The sequence below is a fragment of the Diadema setosum genome, chromosome 12, assembly GCF_964275005.1.
Source record: "Diadema setosum chromosome 12, eeDiaSeto1, whole genome shotgun sequence".
Lineage (NCBI taxonomy): Eukaryota > Metazoa > Echinodermata > Echinoidea > Diadematoida > Diadematidae > Diadema > Diadema setosum.
This window is the reverse complement of record NC_092696.1, coordinates 19,500,865-19,525,090: the sequence shown is the minus strand read 5'-3', so window position 1 is coordinate 19,525,090 and position 24,226 is coordinate 19,500,865. Positions and strand designations below refer to the sequence as shown.

The 24,226-nt window shown below is 36.2% G+C and overlaps 1 protein-coding gene across 1 annotated transcript in view; it reads left to right on the top strand.

Moving 5' to 3' along the window:
• Positions 1-2,312: 2,312 nt before the first annotated feature.
• The window catches only part of LOC140235785 (uncharacterized), a 34,956-nt gene continuing 13,042 nt past the window's right edge, over positions 2,313-24,226 (top strand). Inside the window, exons 1-9 of the mRNA XM_072315793.1 lie at positions 2,313-2,316; positions 2,661-2,774; positions 5,507-5,620; positions 6,956-7,069; positions 8,974-9,087; positions 10,800-10,913; positions 12,573-12,686; positions 15,358-15,666; positions 16,394-16,680. Of these exons, the coding sequence (XP_072171894.1) occupies positions 2,313-2,316; positions 2,661-2,774; positions 5,507-5,620; positions 6,956-7,069; positions 8,974-9,087; positions 10,800-10,913; positions 12,573-12,686; positions 15,358-15,666; positions 16,394-16,680 (1,284 nt within the window). The remainder of the gene's footprint in view (positions 2,317-2,660; positions 2,775-5,506; positions 5,621-6,955; positions 7,070-8,973; positions 9,088-10,799; positions 10,914-12,572; positions 12,687-15,357; positions 15,667-16,393; positions 16,681-24,226) is intronic.

Below are 24,226 nucleotides of genomic sequence, written 5' to 3'. Positions count from 1 at the left end.
TGTTGTTTCCGATATGACATTTGGTCCCGTCGACGCGGGTTATGACATTAGTGGTTGTTTTGACATTTGTCGTCGACGCGGTATGACATTAGTGGTTGTTTTGACATTTGTCGTCGACGTGTTATGACATTAGTGGTTGTTTTGACATTAGTGGGCGATTTTGACATTAGTGGGCTCTACAGGGCATCACCTATCGGCAGGGCACCTTCCCATCGGCACCCAGCGTATCATGGCTGTTTGCGTATAGAACGAAAAGGTACGCGCGGGATTAAGTGTCATTAGCTATAAAGACAATGAAAACGAAGAAACGAAATCAAACTCAAACAAACCAAGCTAAAAATTACACATCCGCTCAGTAACGACGCATGGCTGTGAAATTCACGTGTATTACCTATATGCGGTGAAATTCACGTGTATTACCTATGCTGTGAAATTCACGTGTATACCTATGGAGGGGAGGGGGTGCCGATCGCAAGGTACCATTTTTAGCTGCGCGAAGAAAACGGAACGCACGCACTAAAACTGAGCTATTTTAAAACGGAGATTCATAATCAACGAGACGGTCACGACATTCAAAACTGCAGTAGTTATGGCATATTTGAGGTAAGAATTAGGCGAATTTGTGTTATATTTTTAGAATAAACAAGCTACAGATCCTTTGGGTGACGATAGGTGGTAACCCCAACCCTACACCTTGAAGTTGTTTGTCTTCACGGCATAGATCAGCATGAAGACAAGATGAGAATGGTCTAGGAAGGTCATCCAGAATTTTTCAGCCTTGCCCAGCTCACCATTTCGGACTTTCTCTTGGTAGATGACATAGTCTCTCACGTACAAGAGAACGGATGGATCTTGTAGAGCAGCAAGAAGATTCTCTTTGTTACACTGCCCAATAAGAGCATCCATTACATCTGCGCCAGATTTGTCATGGGCTGGACTTCGTTGCGTCATGACGCTTCGTGCTATAATTCTGTAACGCGAGAAGGCCTCGTCGCGAGGCTTCCTTGACTTTGTTCAAGTCTCGCGCAACTTTTTGAGACCAAATTGCAATGTCCGCGCATACTTTAAGTCACGCCCATTTTTGTAACGGAATGTCGCCCCAAAACGGGCACAATTTTGTGATTTTGTGTACATTTCCTATAGAAAACAGTGCTCTGTCATGAAAGTCATAAAAACCTGTATTTTTTAAAATTAATCACTTTCATTGATTAGTTTTGTGCTGATTATGGTAGAAAAGTGGTCAGTGACAATTTGCAATGAAAAAATAGAGAAAAAAACAAAAGTTGAAAAACAAGGAAATACATAAGAAATTATGAAATCAATAAAATACATAAGAATTAAAATGATTTTGGAAGTTTTTGTGATGTACAATTGTTAAATATGCTAAAACAGATTTACAGGTCAAAAAATTGACTGTCAATGCTTTTAATTAGGCCAAAATATGATCTTAAACTTGATTTGCTTAATTAATTAATCAAAATTAGAAATTGATATTTCAAAATATCATATGACACAATCTCGTAGATTATGACGTGGGTCTCATGCATACAAAATTTCATCGCGATCGCACCACCGATGGCCGAGATCTGGGGGGGGGGGGGGGCGAATCCATCCCCCCCCCCCCCCCCCTCGGTCTGAGCATAGCCAAAAAAAAGTCTGTTCACCTAGAACAGCCACTTTTTGTTCCTGTTAACATCTTGATTATGTTTGGGTATGTCATGGGGAACCTGAAAATGTAAGTTTCGAGGAGTCCTGGGGGGGGGGATGCACGGTGACCCCCCCCCCCCCCCTCCCGTAGTTACCCTATAAAGAGTTTGTTCGCAAAAACCGATAAGTCCATTTTTTGAAGATTTTGAAGTACGGTCTCTGTCATAAAGTACAAAGTAATACCTTTTAAATGATATATCGGTCACTACATATAAAGGTACATTTTTAAAGTTATGGTCAAAAAAAACAAAATTTTTCTTATTATTCTCTTTATTTTTCTTGACCATTAATCGCAAATATCTCCATTTGGCAAATATGGACTTATCGGTTTTTGCAAACAAACTCTTATGTTCATTTCCATAGTATCTCACCAAGTGCACAAAACGCCGGTCTACACATCTTTTACATAGTCGTAAAACTGTTGCAAATACAACTGTAAAGTTATAAAATGCATCGTATATTTGAAATGATTTTTTTTTGATTTGCTTTAAAAAAAAGGATTTCGTAACCAATCTTCTTTTCTTGCTTCCTGTGTCGTAACCATTTTCTTCCAGCCTGTCTGAACACACCCTGCCGAAATAACGGAACGTGCATTGAGACGATCGATGGGTATGAATGCCAGTGTGAGGTCGGATTCGTCGAAGAATTGCAATACAAGTAAAAGGACACATCATTTGATTTTTAGTTCGGATCCGCTATATCATAGTATGGCGTACGCTCTTTCTCACCCCCATGTCTCCCTCTCCCATCCCCCCCCCCCCCTCTCTTCTCTCTCTCTCTGATATATAAACATATAATCATATGTAACTGTGTGTGTGTGTGTGTGTGTCTGTGTGTAATGTTCGATTAGGCCTTCAAAGAAAAAGAAAAAAACCTTCAACAATAGTGTATGCAGTTACGAATCGTATGACAGTCTTTTACCTGACACACATCTCTTTATTATTTTCATACAGATGTTGATGAATGCATCAGTCAGCCTTGTCAAAACGGTGCGACGTGTATCGACGCAGTGAATCGATATACTTGCGCATGCGTGCGTGGATATGAAGACACCCACTGTGAAACAGGTAAACAGATTAAAGCAAACACAAGTAACAGAAACAACAACAAGCAAACAGTAGTGCAAGTCAAAGACAACTCTCTCTCTCTCTCTACATGCTCTACGCACTTTTTTTTTTTCGAATCATGCCTACCTGTGCACTGTCATCATGTGTGAAATGAGGATTACAGGTGTGGCTGTGTTTTAACGTCCATGAGCCGGTAATGTATATCCGGCCCTGTATAATTGGCGATAATAATGATTTTATAATTCTAAAGATGGTGGCAACCAAGGTTGTTCATTTCGTAACCAATATTTTGCTCATAGGCAAAATTACGCGATTTGAAGATGCTTCAGGTAATATGAAAAATACAGGAAGTTATAAACGGTGTTCTTGGATACAAAAATAAACGCAATATTTTGTTTGATAGGTTTTTGTGTAATGATAAATGTGCAATTGATGAATCAAAAATATGTGATTCTTTTAATGATTTTTTTTTTGTAAATATTGGTTTTATCTGTCTCGTCAATGTGAAGATCCCTTGGTTGAAAGAAGAAATGAACATAAGAAGTATATGAAAGAAAATGATTCAACTGCATTTTTAAACCTACTACAAAAGAAGTTGATAGATATTGTTTGTAGTTTAGCTAATGGTAAAAGTTCTGGGTATGATGGTGTGAAAATTGATTTGGTAAAAAAAAAGTTATTCATATATCTGTTATCCTTTATGTGAAATATTCAACTTGTCTATGGCAATTGGCATTGTACCGAATCAAATGAATTAGCTAAAGTGGTTCCAATATATAAATCTGGACCTGAGGAAGAGATATCAAACTATCGACCAATCTCATATTACCTTTATTTTCAAAAGGTTTTAGAAAAATGGATGTATGATAGATTATCCAAATTTTTAGACACGTGCAATATATTGAATAAGTCTCAGTACGGTTTCCGAACGGGGCACTCCACATCTTCTGCTTTGATTCAGTTTACTCATCGTGTTATTAATGTATTTTTTTTTAATGAAAGTGTTGAAATAAAGAACTGAACTAAACTGATTAAAGTCCTTCCCAGCAGGTGCGTTTATCGATTGTTTGCATGGGTGAGAGATGGGTGAATTAATTTTGTTGCGTCCAATCTAGAGGTCAGAGAACGTTCTAAATGTAACCATGGCATGGCATTTGCCAATTTGATGTTGAGACAATGTTACAAATTCACCAGGAGATCTGGTCAAGGGCTTCGCATAGTAGTTCGAAAGTCTTCCTAACAATTTCGTACTGGTTGTTGTGCCAGGGAATTTATCAAATCGCTGTAGTGAACTTTTTCCCCCCTCCGTCGGTAAGCAAGTAAGGATGCAGTGAAAGTGATATTTAGTGTCTCAACTTCGACATGTTTTTTTTTTCTCTGCCGTTCAGTTTAGTTCAGTTTAGTTTCATTTATTTTCCATCCGACATCCAACGAAAAAAAAAGAAATACAAAGTATGCATTACACCATCATATTATGTGATAAATTTGAAAAAGAAAATTCATATCGCAATGTGAATATGTGAATGTGAATTTGTCGATAAACAACATCATTATAAACAGTAATCATTAAGTAAAAAAAAAAATAACAAGTTCAGACTAATATTACGATGTTACAACCTGATGCAGGCACTACGCTGAGCCGTGGGTACCCAACAAATGAATGAATGAAAGTGTCATTTTACGGGACTTTGAGCTTAATTTGTATTGTTTGTATCCTATGTCAGGGGAGAAAAAAAAAATATTTTGTGTTACTCCTATGATTCCTGTTGACGATCTCCTATCATGTGGTAGGAAAGGATGTAATTTGACGTTTATGCCCTGGAAGGGCTATACGCAAATGATTATTGTGATTCTTGATTTGAAATATTTAGTCTAAATGTTACGACTATCATTTTCTCCGTAAAAATGCAAACGTCAGTCGATAGATCTGAACATTTTAAATACAATGTATTTTGGTCAAATAACGTGTCAATTTTGGGTGTTTTTTTTTTTATCATAGTCAAGATCTTTTTTAAGGTGACTGTACCGACGCTCAAGTTAAGAGAACGAGCAAGTCTTCTCTCTCTCTCTCTATCTATTTATCTTTTTTTTTCTTTTTTCTTTTTTTAGTGAGAGATAGATAGATAGATAGAGAGAGAGAGAGAGATAATGGGGCGGAGTTCAGTGGGCGCAGAAAATAGGTGAAAATGAAATCATTAATGCATGCTACATGTACTGGTCGCCAAGTACTTCCAGAATCTATTATTTGAATAGGCCCTACACGTATACTGACTCATATTCTCCTCAGTGATGGTTGGCGGTGATTCCTTTTCTATGTCCAGTATCCGTTTTTGCCAATGCACTTGCTATCACATCAATTTGTATAGCCGTATTTTGATATATCGTGTGAGATCTTTCCCCCTTTTATACGACTCCCAGCTTTGATATTACCGTCTCTCATTTTACAAAGTCCATTGATGTTGCATAATGTTTTGATCTGGTGTGAATTTTGTAGGGTCGCCAGTTTTTGACATGGCATGGGAGGCGCTGGTCTAGGACAATAAGTTTGCCTTTTTTTCGCCACCATTTTTAGTTTTATTTTTGTATCTTTTGATGAAATTCTAAAATGAATAATGATGATAATCAGTATAATGATTATGACGTCAAACTTTAGTAATTGTTGGTGATTTCTTTTTTATTATAACTTATTCATAGCTATTATGGTGACACTGCAATATTCATATTACTTTCAGAAATTTGGGAGTGTGCCAGCAACCCGTGTCAACATGAAGGAACTTGTCATGAAGCCATTAACATGTATACATGTACGTGTCTACCTGGATATGAGGGGTTACAGTGCCAAACAGGTAAGAATTTTATTAAATCTTACCCCCACTGGCGGGAAAATCTTAACAAAAAGGGAAAAAAATGCTGGTGCATCATACAACAAGACATACATACTTAATTATATCTTTTAATGTTAAAGAGAATTCCAGACCGGTAAAGTGGCAGTCGGAAAAAGAAAGAATACAATTTTGCAAACACAACAAAGAAATGTTCATTAAAAAAAACAAACAAACAAACAAAAAACAAACAGATATCGGTGAAAAATGATTGAGTGTATGATTTTATGAAGTTTAGTTGTTAGTTTTTGCTGTTGTTTTTTTTTCACGAGAGCAGTTTTTGAGCAAAAAAAAAATACTACATTGGTAATATCATCACCTCAGAATTTGTCATATTTAGTTTGTGCGTGAAATCTTTAAATTTTTATTCATTTGTGGTAAAGCACAAAAATTGATTTTTCGTCGTTCATTTGGAAAACTTTGAGATGGTGACATCATAAGCTCCTCATTTGCATATTCATATCAACTGCCTTAGAGCTATTTTGCAAAAATCCGCTAAACCTTGAATGTCATATCACATCCGATTTTGATCTCTTTCTTTCTTTCTTTCTTTCTTTTTTTTTTTGTTGTTGCTGTTGTGCTTATTTTTTTTTTTCAAACCCAACTGTAACCGGCCTTGAATTCTTCTTTACAAGCATCAGTGTGATCCTGTATCGGTTCAAGAGAATCACAGAATAGTGAACGTGCAACAAAACCTGTAAAGCCAGTTGCCGTTCTATACAATCACGATGTTATCGGCAGAGATTCTGTATTGAATTCTGCTAGACACTGTTTATTGCAGAATAGTCAATAGTGGCACATCTCCGACAGTCACAATATTCCCGGGCGTACACTTTTCCGTAATGATACGAGGCAAAGAGTGTAGCTATCTCAAGGAAAACCAGTAAGATAATAATTATCATAACTGTATTTGCAACGGTTTTGTGACTCTGCCGAAGATATGTAAAATCAGTATTTTGCGCAAGTCATTTAAAACAACTAGATATTTTCAATATCATTATCTTGTATCATGAAATGTATCTCTTTGAATCATTTGATTTTTCGATGCTTTGAATGTATTTTCACAATTATGTTCTTTCTTTGTATTGTGTATTTTTAATTTTATACGTACAACGCTGTATAAAACTCCTCCGTGTTTCCAGTGGCACAGGTGAGATTGATTACACTTCCGTGTGCAAATTTTAGCACGTTGCTTTTGTCGCTCATTTCTAAGTACATGATCTCAGACAATATATTTAAGTGTTGTTCAACACAAATGTCCTAAACTTGTTGCCTTGTTCTGTCTGTCTCACTCTACAGATACAGACGAGTGTGCGAGCAACCCGTGTCAAAATGGCGGGTCGTGTTCTGACGAGATCAATCGGTACTTATGCACATGTGTCTCTGGTTTCCGAGGAACGAACTGTGAGATAGGTAATTACCTAAAATATATTTGAGCTTCTATTTAGTCGAGCACTTCCAGCCACTACAGTTAATTAACATGAATATAATATCAAAGTTCATTGCAGAAAATTTTGAGGGGAGAACAAGAACAGCCTGATAACGTTTTTTTTTTTTTTTTTCCGTTATGGCATTGTAACGTATGCAAAGTAGGCCTATATAAAATATATTCAAATGTTTTTTTCTACAGAGCATTTGCATTATTAATTCCAATCTGGTTTCCAAAAAAGATGTCACATAATCATCTTTCGACTTTTTTTTTTTTTTTTTTGCAGTGACTCTGATGTAACGTGTGCGTTTAAAGAAATGCTATAGTTTGTGTCTAGGTGGGGTTTCAGGTTTCCGACTTTTTGTGAGAAAATAAGAGACTTCGTCAATTAAATATGAAAAGCATTCATTTCTAAAAAGGCATTCAAAGTGTATTTGATGAAAACTGGTTCTGATATGGCTGAGATATCCAAAAACAAAGATGTCCCTGTAAATGGTGGGACCTACCTTTTATAAGAATCGCTTCTGTTTACTTTTTTATATCTCTGCCATTTCAAAACCGATTTTTATCAAATAAACGTTGAATTCCTTTTATAATTGTTTACTCTTTAGCATTTCATAAGCGCCTTCTAATCATCTCGTAAAAAGTTAAGATCGGAATAGCTCCATCTGAACCATAATTATGCCTTTAGCTCGTGTGTTTTAATCGCAAGAGGAGCACGATGGGTATTTCGGATTCGGAAAATTATAAGCTAATGTATCCAGTATCTGATACCTAATTATATATTGAAAGTGAAGTAATCTGATGGGTATAGAGGAAGAAAACGCATTCCTGCCATCTTTACTTGCAATATTGATATTGACATTCTGATAAGGTTACACGACTAATGGCATATTCGATCAACCTCTCTCCATCATCATTAATTCTCCTACATACACACTTGCTGCGTTATCATGCTCTATGCTCTGTAATGCTCAGTTAGTCAATTATCCGTGCACTTACATTAAGAGAGAGAGCTGCGGCAGCAAGGGTTAGACTCATTACGATCCCAAACATATCGACCTTGTACACCCCAAACACACACAGATACACTATAATCATACAAACAAACAAACAAAAAACACACACACATACACATATCAGATTTCTTCTCTCTCTCTTTCTTCCTCTCGATCACTTTTTGTTTCTCTTTCAAGCACACCCATCATGCCTGCATGATATATCGCAATACACAACGTAAGAGATGGTTAGGACATACCATTATGTGCATCTATAAAAATGAATGAGTTCTGTTTAAGCACATTAATTTGTATCGTATGAACTCACATGTATATATATATATATATATATATATATATATACATGTATATTATACATTATATGTTCATATTAATGTAATTTCAATTATATATACTTATTATAACATTAATTTATATTATATATATTCATATGCATCTGTATTGTATATATTATTGTTATACATTATATTTTCATATTGATATAATTTTGAAGAGTTTAATCGCAGAACGGGTTAAATTCATCCTTCTCAGTTTGAGATAATTTGAGATATTTGAGATAAAATCTGTGGTTAAATGATAAGAAAATTATTAGAATAGAATATAAGATTTTTTCATTGTAATTTCAAAAGCGTTCCTCGTTATGCAAAAGTGAGATTCTGTTTTCACCTAGAATGTCTGATGACAGATTTATTTCCCAATGACTGAGAGTGGCTCTTTTGTTATCAAAATCTTAAGAATTATATATATATATATATATATATATATATATATATATATATATGTGTGTGTGTGTGTGTGTGTGTGTGTAATTCATCTCTGTAGACTGAAAACATGAAGTAGCCTTATCTGTTTTTCCTTTCTCTCTGCAGAAGTGAACGAGTGCGACAGCAACCCATGCCAAAATGTTGGCGTTTGCACTGATGGTTTCAATTCATTCACGTGCTCATGCGCAGCGGGATTCGAAGGAACAACATGTGACACGAGTATGACCAATCTGCTTTTGTGAACGTGCAGTGTTGCGTGAAACAGTGAAAGTTTCCCTTTATTCTTGTTGACCACTTCTATAAGTGCAAGTGCCTAAATGTAACTGAAGATGATGATACAGATACACATGTGTGTAATTTAGTATGGTCAGTTATTACAGTGAAAAAGTTTAAATTCATACGACTAGTTGGGTCTTGTTCTCCACGCTTATGAGGTTCACAAGTCAATAAACTATTTTCCCAGTGGCATTATCGAGATTATAATCCAACATATTCATTGGAGTCATGGAAGCATTCTTAACATTAGAGTGGCCCCACCAAGTAAGGTGGGCAACGAAACCCCGAGATTATTATTTTTTTTTCTATTTTTTTTGCTGAATCGGTAGGGTCAGTGGGAGTGAGGGCAGGAAAGTGAAAAATCGTAGTGTTGATCACACCTTTTAAACAGGAATTTTCAGGAAAGTCTACCACGTTTGTCAAAGCATATTCCATGGCATCTTTTAGTCTTAAATAATGATGTAGACATCGGCATGCTTCTTTCTTGAATTTCATGTTTTCATTTGATGTTTTGTAGCAGATTGAGATGAAGTTGAATATAGAAATGCTTACATAGACACCAAAAGTTTGATGATTACGACAACAACATCATAAAATTCTTTGATTTCAAAGTGTAAGGAATAGCGTTTATAAGAACATATGAAAGAGGAAAGAAAATATAATATAAATATGATATAATAAATATTATATATATATATATGTATATATATATATATATATTTATATGATATATAAATATAAAATAAAATCTAAAAAAAGAAGATATACAAGGATAAATGGTAATTACGTTCGTTAAAGATTAGAAAAAATCACCGTAACTATTCGACCAGACACACAGGAGAATTACATGCAAGTACATTTGCTTGCACGGTTGATAATATATAGTACATGTAACACATTTTTTTTAGTTCATTTTCAGTTGATACACTAAAATGAACTAAAAATGTGTTATATGTCTATTTTTGTTCGAAACGTGATCTGTTCTTTCGTCATTTAGATTTGTGTTTTTGTCACTGCCTTGTCTTTGCACTTTAGTCGTGCTGTAATGGCTTCTTGACTTTCTGATTCATTTATTCAATTTTTTTTACTTTTTAACAATAGTATATGAAACCGTAATGACATTGTGAAAATTACAAAGATTTGTTTCCCCTACGCTGCCTCGAGATTATTATGCTTTCATCATGTGCTTTGCAACGTATCAACCTGGCCAAGATCTCTAGATTAGTTTGTGGCTTAGGTGAAAACATTTTTGCAGTGCTTGTAATGTTCATTATTCGATGCTGCTTTTTCTGTCTTATGAATGAACACACGAATGCCAATCCTACCGATCTACACCATGAGATTTCATTCTAGAGTTTCATACTAATATAGTATTACGTAATTTATGATATACTGTTTCCTTTGGTGTAGAAGGCAAAACATGAATTAATGATAAATGCTTTCCTTTGCAAGTGCAGAGTGTTTTCGCATAACGGGAACAATGTCAATGGCTAAAGGTCACTGAGCAAGTTGAAACGCACACATTAAACCATCCTAATATCACCTGAGGAGTGTGAAGATCTATTGGAGTCTGGCATAGCATTCATTCCTCTTTTTTGTCCAGTTTGCAGGTCTTTTTGTATATTTTCTTCTTTAAACTTTGCGTGTGCATGCAGACTCCAACGAGTGTTCCAGTGGTCCGTGTCAGAATGGCGGGAACTGTGCCGATGGCGTCAATGGATACACATGCTCATGTGCCCCTGGATATGTCGGAATCCATTGCGAAACAAGTAGAGCTTTCGTCAAGCGACAATGCATATAATATAGGTTTTCCCGCCCAATTTCATAAGATTTGAATTAATGAAAAGGCATTCAAATTCAAGCGATTTTGGTCACTGCTCTACTCTCACGGTTCATTTCAATTCTTTGAGTATTCAATTTCATTTTATGTCATTCCTTTTAGATTTTCATTTCATTCAATTTAGAGAGAAATTCATTCAATTTAACGGCTTAAAAATGGCATTCAATTTTGCGCAGAATGATATACCGTACGTTCAAATTTGTGCCAAATAACCAGTTTCAATTTCATTTATAGGAACGCAACTTCGCACTTTGAACGTTCGAGTTCGGTCAACATACACAACTTCTATAACGGGCCTTATTTCACTGTCATACGATTAGATGATACAATTTCATTTTCATTTCAAAGTCTCATTTAATTATCATTGCATTGGATGTATTTCTTTCCTGTCAACCTTTCTGTCACTTTCAATTCATCCGTAACAGTATGGATGTGACATTTAGGAAATAACATCCCAAAATATCTTAGGGGTCGTATACGTCCAAATCCATATTGATCCATTTTTTCTCCATTTCTTAGTTCCCAGAGTCAATATCATAAGTTGCCGCAATCGGATCAGCTGTAGATAGACCTATTTCACCAAAGGGTTATATCGCCAGTTTTGCTGGTTGTCAAGGTCGTGCTTCATCCAATAATTCTGTCTGTATTCGAGATGTTCACGCATACTCTGTAATGTAGCAGCGGCTAAAACCGTGTATGAAAGTGTAAATGTATGTGTTTGAAAGTGGAGTTATACGAGTTCTTAGCTAGTATGAGTAAAAAACCACAAGTAAAGGTATATCAAATTTGCATATTCAAACAGCTGAGTGATTACTAAGAATAAAAGCAACAACGAAAAAGACTGCCCATTCCTTGTAGTTTGCTTTATCATACATTTGAATTCCTTAACGTTCTCCACGGGGCGGTGCCGATGAGAATTTGAATGCGTTGCACTTGCATTTTTAATTTGAATGCCTTTTTTACACCCTTGTGTGAGAAACTCATAAAATCGCATGCTGAAGGAATCAAACTGAATGAACTAGTTACCTTTTTGAACGTCGATCTCCGTGATCATTCAAATTCACTCGAACTTGAATAACCGCATCATTGAATCGAATGCAAATCTGATGAAATTGGGCGGGAAAACCTAAATTATATAAAAATGTATATATATATATATATATATATATATATATATATATATATATATATATTGATATATTATATATATATTATATATATATATATATATATATAAGAAGAAGGAGTCTCGAATACGCCATTTTTGTATTCCAACAAGAAGTTTTTTTTTTTTGTTTTTTGTTTTTTAATTCACAAAATTTTCGGCCCGCCTCGGGCCTTCGACAGTGTATACAATGTATATACTCTTCTTCTTCATTGTATACACTGACGAAGGCCCGAGGCCTTGTATACAAGATTGCAAGTGCCAGAATTACCAGGAGAAAGCAGTGTGGACATTATGTTCACCAGAGTTATCACGCCTAAAATTCTTCTTCGTTGTCATTCTAATGTTACACTGCTTTGATAAAATGCCAGTTGTAATCCGCTTCAATCACCCACATTAACATCCAATTTGTTGAATTCACAGACAACAACGAGTGTGCAAGCAACCCCTGTCAGCACGGTGGAGCTTGTACAGACCACGTGAACTACTATTCGTGCTCATGCCAAGCTGGCGTGGATGGTACGAACTGTGAGACAGGTTAGTGAAGCCTATTGTTTATCATAACTGTACGTCAGGTCGGGAGACATAATGTAGGTGGGGCTGCTTTCTCTTGCACAGCTGGCTTCACAATTCAATTCAATTCAAGTCAAATGAATTTATTGGGAATTTCTGCATTGAACATATATTACAAATGAAATACAGTCATTTCTTTTTATATTAGAGACAATAAAACATACAGTGTTTGCATCCGAACACAACTGAGATATACGTGTACAGATTGAAGAAAATAATAAGAGAACGCGTCAACTGGGAACCACTCGGGATATAGTGAATCAAATGATCTGACTGAATTATGGCGCATGTACTGGGTGTGTGGATGCAGAAGACTGTCGTCAAATAAGCATACAGTCTGAAGATACGACAGTCTTAAAAGAGAAGAAAAAAGGAAAATGGGCAAAACATACATCATGATACTTATCGAAAAATTGTTTAGACACTATCATGTACAGAGAATGAGGTGAGTGAGGTGAGTGCTGGTGCAAGTGAATGAGCCCATCAGGCGCGCGGTATACTAGCTGCCTTTTAAGATAACCAAACTTGAATATGTTTATTGAATAGTTTGATGTAAGGAGATTGGGGCGGGGAGGTATCAAAACATTAAAATCATTCTGTTTTATTTTTGGTTACAATAGTCAGATATCCAGCTAACCCCCATAATTTGATTTAATGTGCTTTTTCATGTTTGCTTTAAAAGAAAAAGTGACGTGCATGCTTTAATTTCATATATTCATATATCCGGTCCGTGGTGTCGAATAGATCTATAAGCGACAAGTAGCTTCACGCTATTCAAATGAATGTCATAGCAATGACGAGTAGGATAAGAGTGTACTTTACTATTTGAAATGAAAGCATCATGGAAGAACAGTAGTAAATTGTTAATGTATTTGAACATAAAAATAGCGCATTGATAAAACGTTAATGAAAATCATTTACTTTTAATATTTTCAGTTGTTTAAATGGAGGATCAGTATGGGCTAGATAAGTGAATGTTTACAAATTCGGACGGCTTTTTTCTGCAAATGAAATAACAAACCAGTTTTGGATTTATTACAGTTGCCCCATACAATATTATGATAATTGATATGCGGTAAAACGAAAGAATTGTACAAAATTAGTAAAAGAACGTTATTTGTAAAAATTCGGTTTCAACTTGTAAAGTATACCAATCGCTTTTGAAATCGAAGTACATATTCTTTTTTTAATATGTTCATTCCAAGTCAAAGTTGAATCCAGAATAACACCTAAGAACTTGGTGGATTTTTTTTTCACTAATAAGTACTCTATCAATAAAAATATCTATTTTGTGATTGATACGACAACTTATTGCACGTGAACCATGAACCACAGAGATACCCTTCACTGTAGATGACAGGTATTTTTTTTTTTGGGGGGGGGTTGTTGATGAATGGTATGTTTTTTACACATACGCCGTCCATGTCAGATACCCTTAAATGCTCAGTGATCAAGAAGGAAAATGTATCGAAACATCTTTGTCAGAGATGTATAAAGCTCTCGGCGGAATTCTAATCGGGATATTCAATGCCTAGACCATTATTTCGTTAATTTCGTTACACTGTTTCCCGTTATGAGCAGCCAAATGGATGTAATAGTCCCGATTAAGCACCGGGCATGCTAGGGGAAGAGCAGAATTCCTTCACGGCAATTATTGACCTTTGTAATAACTCTTTTCATTTATATTTTTTAGCTCACATGGGGAGCATTTCATGAAGCATTTTGTCCGACAAAGTTGTCGGACAAATTTGCTCTCAGCCAATCAGATGCAAGGATTTTAGTAGCTTGTAACAGTTTGTCAGAAAAATATCCGACCAAAACGCTTCATGAAATGCAACCCCCCCCCCCCCTCCCACTCCCCCCTCCCCCCGTTGCGATCGCTCTTCGTCCGGCGTCCGGCGTGCGTCGTGGTAGAGGGGCCCTAATGGGGCCTAAATTGTACATTTTCATCTTCTCCTTGAGAACCCCATTACCGATTTTCACCAAACTTGGCAGGTAGCATCCCGAGGGGGATAGTATCTCAATTCCTTCAAATGGGTACCATGCCCCACCTGGGAAGCCCCCAGCCCCCCCCCCCCCAGAAAAAAGGAATCTTGAACAATCTTCTTCTCTAGAACCAAAAATGAAAGAGCTATTAATACTATGAGTTAGTACACTGATTATTGTAGTTTCAAGTTTGTTCATGGCAAATTCAAGGGTGCCCCCCCCCCCTTGGGACCAAGGGGAGTGGGGTGGGATGGGTCCAAATGCCGACATAAATTGTACATTTTAATCTTCTTCTTGAAAACCCCTTCAATGAATGAACCCTCGAATCCCCCCCCCCCCCCGTAGATCTGTCACTGCTGCCCCCGCACCAAGTTTCCCATGTTCTCAGGTGAGAGTCTGCAAGAATGCATGCGGAAGGTGAACTTGCGATACTCAGGTGAGCGCGAGACCCCCGGGTCTCTTGTGCTTTCATTGAAACCCACCAAATCTCTGTGCAACCGTGATGACGGCTATACGAATAATGTGAGAGTACAATCAGTCACATTATGTTACGTGTCGTAATGCCAAACATATTTCTCGAAACTCTGGAACAATAAGGAGTCATTTACATGGAAGCACCTACCTCCGATCTATGTTATTCTCCTTAAAGTTTCAAGTGTGACAATACGTCTGGCGGCTGGGTCTAGCGTCCTCAACGGCCGCCTGGAGGTCTATTGGAATGGCGCCTGGGGCACCGTGTGCGACGACTCCTTCGACGGCAACGACGCTGCCGTGGTATGTCGACAGCTGGGCTTCACTAATTACAGCACCTACGGCTTTGTTTCCGCTGGGACGGGCGACATAGTCATGGACGATCTCGCCTGCACAGGATCGGAGAGCAACCTCGCTCAGTGTGGCCACGCGGGGTACCTCGTCGAAAACTGCAGACACACGGAGGACATAGCGGTCACTTGCGCAAGTAAGCCTTTATGTACTCGTATTAGTTTATGATATTTCAGCGCGACTGTGGTCTGTATCGCTCTGCGACATTGTGGCAATTCATGTGCAATAAGATGGAGAGAAGCTGTAGTAGAAAGAGAGAGAGAGTAGTAAAGTCTAATGATTCGTCCCTCTGATTTCCAAGAGAAGGAGAGGTAGAGAGAAAGGGGGAAGGGTAGGGAAGTTGTTCGAACAGTGTTGTCCTTTAGAAAAGTGAATAATATTCACGCCAGGCATTTAAATCTATATTGTGGGATTGCAGAAAAAAAAACTATTATCTCAATCAATTCGCTTCTTACATGTGTTCCAGAAGAAGAAATTTTGTCCTGCATATTTTTGTTATGTACTCATTCTAACATACATGTATTTGCATAATTGATGTCTTTGCAACTATTGAATCATTGACAAGAAAGGTTTGTAAGTTTTTTTTTTTCTTTGTATCCCATTTGTATGGAATAATTGAAACTTTTGAATCGCCAATATTTGCCTTATACGAATAATGTAACACCAACATCATTCCAAAAAGCCTTTAATGTGGCATCCATCTTATGTTTCAATATTTCTCTTGATTGACTTCAATCTTAATTATAAGCAAACTTGGAAGCCGGGTAAGGGAAGCTTCCTATAAACATGCAGAAAGCGCGTGTTATTTTATACGTGAATGCGATAAGCTTATAATATCGTTCTTCTCTCTCTTGAACGACCAGGTACTCAAATCCGGCTTACCTCTGGCTCCTACGGAAGGGTGGAGATATACTACCAAGGCGCTTGGGGCACGGTGTGCGACGATTTATGGGACAACAACGACGCGGCCGTGGTGTGCCGAATGCTGGGTTACAGCGGGGGCACGGCGAATGCTTCCTATGGGGCCGGCAACTCGTCGCAAACCATCGTGCTCGACAATGTCGAGTGCAACGGCACTGAAATCGACATCGGAGCTTGCAGTCACAATGCCTATCTCGATGAGGACTGCGAACATAACCAAGATGCCGGGGTCTCTTGCTGAATTCTTAGTCTATCTCCTTGCTATGTACATTCTTGTTTACCTCATTTGTTTTTGTTGTTCATGCTTTTGCATTTTTTATTCTTTGCTGTGACATTGTACTCAAGAACAGGCCTATTTTCTTTTCCTCATCTCTGCTGCCCTGAAGAATTTAAAAAAGGGGAATACTGCTTTATGTTGTCTCTCCACCATTAACTGTCTTTTTTTCTTTCCTTTTGCTCTTAAATGTACATTGCATTAGGCTGAAACAATAGCTCTATGACGGTATACGAAAGTGCAATGGCGTTAAAATTGCAGTTTAGTTTTTATTCAAATTATCTTTTTGCCTTTTGATGAGATAAATTTCAATGCGCAAACATGGCTGAACACCTTATTCCATATTATGACAATACGACAACCTAGAAATACGTTTGTATTATTACTATTTGAATGACTCCTTCCTGCTAACAAATCCTTTTTACAATGTTAAAGGCATAATATACCATTTGCAGATGAAACAAAAACCCAGCTTTAGTGCTTCTCAATACTTCTGTGTTCGTTAGCAACGTGAGTTAGGGATAGAAACAACCACTGTAAAAATTTGAATCGGTATGATTAATGTTAAGTATTGTTAAATATACAAAATGTGAACAATAGTTTCAATGAAAATGTTTCTATAATAGACTAAACCGTCTACAGTTATGGTTTATGGAGAAACATACTGATATCTCCTTATATCTTAGTCTTTATTGCAAAATTTTTACATGGTAGGATGTTTTGTGATACAACTGACCTACACACATGCAACAAATGTGATATCTCGAACGTTTATATATATATATATATATATATATATATATATATATATATATATATATCACTGCTCCCAAGGGTGAACTGTACCTTTAAAAGAGCAAGGTGATAATTATTAACAAAACTGTTAAAGCGACGAGTCCTGATACAGCAGCAACTCGAGCTCTTAGGCGTTACTGTATATCTTTGATGTACATGTGTACTTTAGCATTGATGCAGATGATGACGACGGGTTTATTACCTCCGCCAAGGAAGGAGGAGGTTAAGTGATCATCGGCGTTGGTTTGTCTGTTTGCGTAATAAGATGAGAACGGATTTGAATGAAAACTGCAGGAAAATTCGATAAATACACATGGAATAAATGATTAAGTTTCAGTAGTAATCTGTGAATTTTATGGTTTTTATTGCATTTATCTATATTGTTTTTGCAGATAGAGTCTATGAACATGGGAGTTCAAGCTGCGAGCATTTGAGATTTGCATATTATATAACGCCTGAAGAGGTCCTTGTCATTTGATTGGTTGTTTGACATTGATCATTTGGCCCATTTGACTATGACGTCATCATCCGTGCAATTGTGGCTCCATTTTAATACCGTGGAATTTTGGATCCATACGATTTGCTCCATTGCACGCTGTATCACCCCTAAATGTAATATCAACGCTAAATGTAATATCGACCCTAAATGTAATACAACTTTAACCCTAAATGTAATAACAATCCTAAATGTAATACATTTTAACGCTAAATGTAATAATCGAATCAACCCTAAATGTAATACATTTTAACTCTAAATGTAATAACCGGAGACAACCCTAAATGTAATATTGACCCTAAATGTAATAATTTTTAACCTTAAATGTAATATCGACCGTAAATGTAATATATGTCAACCCTAAATGTAATATCGACCCTAAATGTAATATCGACCCTAAATGTAATACATCTTAACCCTAAATGTAATATCGACCCTAAATGTAATACACCTTAACCCTAAATGTGATAACAACCCTAAATGTAATACATTTCAACCCTAAATGTAATATCGACCCTAAATGTAATACATGTGAACGCTAAATGTAACATCGACCCTAAATGTAATACATCTTAACGCTAAATGTAATAACAACCCTAAATGTAATACATTTTAACGCTAAATGTAATAACAATCCTAAATGTAATTCATGTCAACCCTATAAATGTGATACATCTTGACGCTTAATGTAATTACCACCCTAAATGTAAAAACCTCATTATAGAGAGTGTAACCAACGCAGAATATCGGGCAAAAGGTCAGGGGGTATATGAAGGGGATATGACGCAACTTTTTACAGCACTCTTGAAAGAACAGCAATAGTTGCTTAGATTTGTTTTTGTTGTTTACCCAGGTAAAGATCACACAGTCTTATTAATTCCTTTGTTTGCTGCAAAGTTAATTAGGTACATTTGACATAGTTTTTCTTTTTAATCTATACCTTTATCATACAATCACATAAACATTTTGTATTCCAATCTTCATTCAGTGTTCAAGTTAGTTTAAAGTTTTGATGAAAAAAGAAAAAAAAATGGGCAAAAATTCTCTGCAAGGAAATTCTGAATATAAATAATATTGCAAGAAAAAGAAATATACCTACTCATGAAACGGGATGATAGAGCGAGTAGATTGAGAAAATTAGAAATTAGAAAGATTTAGAAAGATTTCGCAAATTCTTTACGAACCATCATTATCTGATATGTAATGTTTCAATGACGAAATAGCTGTCACACATTGACATGGCAGCAAATCACTGTCCGAAATATTAGCCTCATGACATTGTTCACCGGTACTCCTGGTAATCAGTACTATACTTAGTGACACGAAACTGGGACAAATGGTCGTGGGGAGGGTACACGAAATAAATCTAAAAATGCCAGTAAAGCAAAAAGAAATAGATGGGTTTTTTTATCTTCTTTGAGTCACCATTTGTATAGACTTTTCTATGATATGTAAATGTATGAGTAAGGCAAACTGACTTAACTTTTGCCCATTTTTTTTCTTTTTCAACAAAACTCTAAGCAATAATGAACACTGAATAAAGATTGGAATACAAAATGTTTATGTGATAGTATGATATTTAAGAACTATGTCACATGGACCTAATTAACTTTGCAGCAAACAATAGATTTAATATGACTGTGTGATTTTTACCTGGGTAGACAACAAAAACAAGTCTAAGCAACTATTGCCGTTCTTTCAAGAGTGCGAGAGAAAATTGCGCCATAATTATCTCCTTCGTATACCCCCTGACATTTTGCCCGATATTCTGCATTGCTTACCCTCTCTTTAATCAGGTGTATTGCATTTAAGGTCGTAATTACATTAAGCGTTGAATGTATTATATTTAATAGGGTGGACATGAATTACATTAAGTATTTTTATTACATTTAGCGTTAAAATGTATTACATTTAGGGTTGTTATTACATTTAGCGTTAAGATGTATTACATTTAGGGTCGATGTTACATTTAGCGTTGACATGTATTACATTTAGGGTCGATATTACATTTAGGGTTGAAATGTATTACATTTAGGGTTGTTATTGCATTTAGGGTTAAGGTGTATTACATTTAGGGTCGTTATTGCATTTAGGGTTAAGGTGTATTACATTTAGGGTCGATATTACATTTAGGGTTAAAAAGTATTACATTTAGGGTTAAGATGTATTACATTTAGGGTCGATATTACATTTAGGGTTAAAAAGTATTACATTTAGGGTCGATATTACATTTAGGGTTGACATGTATTACATTTAGGGTCGATATTACATTTAGGGTTAAAAAGTATTACATTTAGGGTCGATATTACATTTAGGGTTGACATGTATTACATTTAGGGTCGATATTACATTTAGGGTTGACATGTATTACATTTAGGGTTGTCTCCGGTTATTACATTTAGGGTTAAAATGTATTACATTTAGGGTTGACTCGATTATTACATTTAGCGTTAAAATGTATTACATTTAGGGTTGTTATTACATTTAGGGTTAAGGTGTATTACATTTAGGGTCGATATTACATTTAGCGTTGATATTACATTTAGGGGTGATACACACGCTCGCTGAGAGCCCGGCACACTACGCGTGCGTTTGCAGTGTGTGTATGCGACAGCGCGCTAGCGTAAAGAGCTTAGTGAGCACTCTCGCGATCACAGATTCTCTCTTGTTTCTAAATTAATGAAACATCAAATGACAAGGGTCTAGGCCTATTTTAGGCGTTATATAAAACAAATAATAAATGTTCTTCATTCGTGCAATGGACAAAATATTCCATTCCGTGAAAGATGAAATGGTTGATCCAATCAACTCGGCTGCGCCTCGTTGAATGGATCATTTCATCTTTCACCTCATGAAATATTCTGTCCATTGCACTCATAAACATTCATGATTAAACGCGCTATGCTCGAGCGAGGCGCCGCGTGGTAACTGGAAACTAATGATGGAAACACAAGGCTTCTATATCAGGAAATTTTGCGATTTTTAGCATGCGTGTATAATAATGGATGGAAATGAGCTGTTTGGCGGGAGGTCTGCGCTCTACGAGTGCTTTTCTGGTTAAATATTTCGTCTTGTGAATGAAGCCTGAGGGCATTGGACTTAGAGCCTATGATAGTTGCCATGTTCCTTTGTCATCGGAATACCTACAAAGGAAGAAAGAGCCTCCCCTACTTAAACTGTGCTTTTACAGACCTATGTCTGCCCAGGTTTACAGATTTTACACCAGCCTCAACAAATCAGAAACATGTCTTCTTCTGAATTGTAGGTCTGTTCGAAAACGACTGGCCTGGTAATCAATCCGTGAATTTTATTTTCATTTTCCCATGGTTTAGTTTATTCTGATACTAGCTCAGTTTGCTATCATTAAAGTATTTTGTATGAGAATAAACAGAATGTTGCAGGTGGACAATGTTCACACGATCATACCACGTATTACGATTCAAAGTGTTAACTGTTTATTCTTTATAGAGATCTAACGATTTAATCAGAATATTTTATCACGTTTTTCATTAATTCACAATGCACGAAGACATTATTGCACGTTTTCAAAAAACGCTTCTCTACTCTGTAATGTATACTAGTAGAAAGAAAGAACGATGAAGATTATGATACAATGTATCTGCAGAGGATAAGATCAACAATTTCATTAGTTTTCACATCGATTATTGTAACAATACTAATGAAAATATTGAAGAATGAAATAATAAAAAACTATATTCTCGATGTTTTTTATTGATATTTGTCATCCCATATTCCACATCTCATATGGTTTACATTCCATGTGCTATTAAGAGATTGGGATTTGCAACACAAATTTTGAGATGGAAAGAATTAAACACCTAAGCAAATAGAGGTTGGAACAATTCCTTAATCCCATTGTTTGTTTGATCAAAAAAGGAAAATAATAATAAATGAGGTTCGTTATTCCGAAAGTTCGTAGTTCCGAAGGTTCCCTAGCACGCATCTTCTTTACATTTTGGATTAACAAACCCAATTTCATCTGCGGATTAACGAATCTCTAGGTATACAAAACTTGTGTGTTTTGGAAGAACGAGACCTACTGAAAAACCCTGAATATCACTCAATACCTAACTGTACGTGAAAATATTAGCAAAGTCACTGTAAACGGAGAAAAAACACCATCTTGGAGAAGAAAATTTCACACTCCTGCCATCAAAAGGCAAGCTGCGGACATTTGACACATTTTGTTTTACACGTATATACATATTGTACATATATAATATATTACATATACATATAATATGTGTTTATATACCTGTGAATAATTATCTATTTCATCCATTTATTTATATTCTATAATGAACAATAAGACAAACGAGAGCGCCAAGAAGTAGCTTTGAATCACTTTGGCTACCTAACAAGTTTAATATAGACCTTTGAGACAGACGGAGATGTAAGATTATTACACCGCTAAGTCTAAAACTATTTTGAAATCATCTTTTCTTTAAAATTCACAAGATATAGTAATTCACGCCATATAGTAATTGAGAAATTTTATAACATCATCAGCATTAACAAGTACAAATAACCGGGTTAGAAATTGTAAATGTTTTATATCTGTTTGCTTTGCTGTAAACATTAATCTTGTGCAATGAATATATTTGATATCCTTCTTTTTTCATGTATTTATACAATCTTGTACATATTTTACTGTAATCGTGCTTATTTCTTTAATGTCCGCAATTCAGCCTGCGGGCTGCAATGGATATTAATCAATAAAATACCCTGTCAAATCAAATAAAATCATATCAATATTTAGGAGAATGGGACATATACGTGATTGATTTTTTGATGTGTATTGTAGAGCGCCCTCTTCATAGTGGTCTTGTCCAGTATAGTTGCAGAAATATCAAAAGAATGCCGAATCATTGCAGATACTGTACATATATACACGCGAATACAAACATGAGAAATCTAATGCTTGTATAGGTAAACCTTCCCCATCTTTTTACATTTCAGTGTACTGGTGAACACATTGAGTAGCATTATACACTCGTACACATACAACACAGACACACACATGCACACGCACACAAGTGCGCACAGATAGCTATGTACATAATGATTCTCAGTGTTTTTCATTTTGTATCTTTGCAATTTCTTTCCCCTCTGTTCATAATACTCTAAAGGTTTAAGTGACTTTCGTTTTGAAAGAATGATGGGACCGTGCTGCTTTGAAATATGTCTGCTTTTTTAAATGAAAGACTGTGCACAGTGTATACCATTGACAACTACGCAATTAAGTCCAATGGTTACAACTTGAACAGGCTCTGAAATGGTGTAGAACATAGAAAAAAAAATAGTCACAATATGTTGGGGAGGTTGGCGGCATTTTGTTATCCTGACAACCAGCTATTTATAACAGCTCTTCTAATAGAAGATAAGGTGGGACGGAGTTACGTACACTGTGCAATACATCAGGGGGCGTTTCACCAAGTGTTTTGTCAGGTTTGTTTTTCTAACAAATTTGCCAATCAGATGCAAGGATTCCAGTAGCTTATAACAGTTTGCAAGAAAAAAAAATCTGACAAAAACGCTTGATGAAATGCTCCCCAGAAAAAGAAAAAATAAAAATAAAAAATCCGAACCTGATGCGTATCTTTGATTTGCGCATGGATGACGTGCTTCTATTGTTGTAACAAAAATCAGTTGTTGCTGTTTTTTTCCCTCCTGTCACCAACCCCTTACGGATCATAATTATGGTAGGCCTACGTCCGCAGATGTAAGTTTATCGTTCATGTGTACTCGACTAATACGGAGGGCGAATTCCACAGTTTTATCTATCCTTTAACGTCTTGACTTATTTTTAGATTAAGCCGACCAAAAATGGAATCACTTGAAATATCCTCAGCTTTATCAATATTGTCTACAAATCTTGGTCTATTTCTAGATTTAGCCGTCCAAAAACGGAATCACTTACAGAATCATTGTGATTTTGTCAACAGGTATTAGACTCCAAATACGTGGCGGGGGGGGGGGAGGAGAATATAAATCAAATACGCAATTGCTGGGCAATGTCAATTTACAAATGAGCAAATATAGACTAAACATTGCTGAAGGCAGCTGCGGTGGTGCGACATACATTGATCAGGTTATTCATTAATTATGACAAGAGATCAAAAAGTGATTACGCGCTAGTTTGTTTGACAGGCGGTTATCGTGGCATTAAGGGCTCGAGTATCAAATCCT